Source organism: Adiantum capillus-veneris, chromosome 2, assembly GCF_014529385.1.
Source record: "Adiantum capillus-veneris isolate H3 chromosome 2, ASM1452938v2, whole genome shotgun sequence".
Lineage (NCBI taxonomy): Eukaryota > Viridiplantae > Streptophyta > Polypodiopsida > Polypodiales > Pteridaceae > Adiantum > Adiantum capillus-veneris.
Window position 1 is genome coordinate 50825272 of NC_140932.1, and position 2788 is coordinate 50828059.

A 2788-nucleotide genomic window follows, 5' to 3' on the forward strand; every position below is an offset into this window, starting at 1 on the left:
ACCTTTCTGGATGTGAAAATGTGAAAAAACATAAAAATAAGAAAATCTTTTTTTACTGCACTCACGTGATAATCACATAATTAATAAGTGAATCCCCAAGAGTCAATTCCTAACGTAAGGTCAAGAAGTACATTGATCGGGAACATTCTAATAATCCCATACTACCTTTATTGGTCCATAGAGGGGAAGGACTCGCACGGCTAGAAAAATGCATTTTTTCTAACCGAACAAAATAAGGGGAAACTTGAAATTCTTCCGATTTTTAGGTCAAAATTTGAAGCTTTTGTCGGTAATTACACTAACACTTGTGTAAATTTACCGGTTTTCTTAAAGGCAAGCTAAAAAAGTAACCGGGATTTTATAATTTCAACCGGTTAAAATACACTAGACCCCGGTTTTTTTTCTAACACTGGGAAGGAGTGCAACCAAAGGTGTGCAACCAACGAGTGCATTAAGACTACATAGAGGTAGAAAAGCTCAAGGTAGCATCAGAGTAACATGCATTCAAAATCCAATCAAAGTGGCAAGGTTGCATTGTTTTACATCAATTTAGTTTCATTAAAGAAGTGAGACATCAAAGAGAAAGCTTTAAGGGGAGAGGGGGAGAGAGAGAGAGTACAACACATGCCATTCTAATTAGACTTAGACAAAATCATTAGATTAGCTTCCAAGCTTGGAACGCCACTATTTGCAACATGTCAAGGGCATGCAGGCTTACTATTTGCTAGGAGGTGGATGAGCAGAGCGTGAGAGCGGAAGGGGACCAAAGCCGCAGCTTCACCATCCCCGCAAGCTCTTGTAGTGACATGGATACGACTGCTTCGTCCACCCCTTTTCCCTTTACTCTCATCATCTGCTGCCCAGCACTCATCTCCTCGGCCTCCTCCAGCTTGCCGTGCACCGCCTCCAACGCCCGCTCAGCCTCCGCCAGCCGCCTCCGTAGCTCAGTCACCTGGTCATCTGCGACAGGCTCCGCAGTTTTTGCGTGGCGTGAATGAATTGGCTGCTCCGTAAAAGGGGCCCTGGTACTCTCTGCTCCCATCTTTAACAACTGCCTGCCCAGGGCTTCCGCTGCCGCCTTGGCCCTGCCACGCTCCGCCTCCACCTCTCTGTAGCGTCGCTCCCACCCACCTGCCTCCGCCATCTCCGCCTCCAGCCTCCTCTCCAACTCTGCAATCCGCTCCCTCGTCCTCATTGGCTCCTCCCGATTCACCATCCACGCGTCCTCTGCGCGCTGGACAGCATCCTTTTTCATTCCGTTCATGTGCCTTATCCTTGCATATGCCTCCGCCTCCACCTCAGCCATCTGAGAAGCTAGCGCTTCCTCTGCCGCCTCCGCTATCTCCGCCCTTCTTCGCAGGGCAGCTTCCCTGGCCCTCCCATGCTCCACCTCCACTACAGTCGCCTGAAGCCGCCTCTGCAAATCTTGCAATGCAGAGTCTTTCGCCTGCACAGTTAACGCCATGGCCTGCAGCCTCGCTCTCAGCCCCCCCATGGCATCCTGGTCCTCTTCTAGAACATCTCTGAGCCCCCCCAGTGCTTCCTTGTCCTCTTCTGAAAACCCACCCCACGTTAACAGAGCTTCTGATGCTGCCATTTTGCAGTCTCCCTTCTCTAACGCTCTCACACAAATGGGGGGGTGCCTTGGAGACTCGTTTTGTACTGAGAGTTGAGCAAGTCTAGGTTCATTGAACCTTCAAGGCAACAATCGTCTACTTTGCTGGCGTGGGGCTTGACATCATCATCATCATACACTTTGATAGAAAGCCCAATTTCGCCAAAGTTCACGAGTCATGACCCCTTCCCCATTCCGACAGCTTTTTCTTCACGACCCCTTTCCCATTCCGACGGCTTTTTCAAACTGCTCCCCTTTTCCAGGTCGTGCCTCAGCACTATCTAAGGCTATGGTCACGCGAGGCCTAGTTTTTTGTAGATCAGCCAACAACGTCTGGCGCATGGCAGCTTTCCACTGTTTCTCACTGGCTTTGTACACCAACTATGCCTATTTAGGCATAGTAACAAAAACATACCCGCCTACTCATGTTTAGCGCTTGCTCTCTCTCTCTCTCTCTTTCTCCTGCTTGTGCCTTGCCCTTTCTCTCTCTACCTGCTATCGGCGGTGGACGCTCTGCGTTGCCGTCAATAAATGTCGAGGCTTAGTGATAACTAAGCCTCGCATGTGACCATGCACTAACAAAGGGTCTTAATGACCCCCAAGTGGTGGGATCGACGGTTGAGCTTGAAGCACACAAATCTCAAGGCGAGGGAAGGGTCTAAAAGAAGTCAACGCACGGACAGCAGTCCGAAACTTGGACCCACAACCTTGTGGTTGGAAGGTTGATGAGCTAACCACACAGGCATGTGTGGTTTTGGAAACCACTTTAAGCGCCCTTAGAGATAAAGTGAGTTTATGTTTACCCCCCCTCGGCCCTCCCTCCTCACTATCTTGCACGAGCGGGTTCAAATGGGATCAATGGGGGAGGAGGGTCCGGGGTCACATCTACAAATGAGGGCAGTAGATCGGAACGCGACGGCATTTTGTAAATTCGAGAAAATTGGTAATTTTGGGAAAAGTAGTAAATTCGGGTGGGGGCGGCGCCGATAAATGTGAGTGTGCGAGATCAGCTTTGGGAATTGGAGGCACTTCGATTTTTTGTTTGTTCATTTTCAACATTTTAATTTTGTAACTTTGGGGGGTCATATAACACCGTTACCCTCCCCAGGCTCATCACACTAGTAAACTCCCTTTATAATACTTAAGCTAAAGGTCAATAGGGACTAAACCCAC

General features: G+C 49.0%; 1 protein-coding gene across 1 annotated transcript; it reads right to left on the bottom strand.

The window, feature by feature from the left end:
• Positions 1-613: 613 nt before the first annotated feature.
• Positions 614-1631, bottom strand: LOC147462767 (uncharacterized). Its single transcript, XM_086485423.1, has one exon. The coding sequence runs from the start codon at positions 1595-1597 to the stop codon at positions 725-727; it is 873 nt and encodes a 290-aa protein (XP_086341549.1). The 5' UTR covers positions 1598-1631; the 3' UTR covers positions 614-724.
• Positions 1632-2788: the final 1157 nt, after the last annotated feature.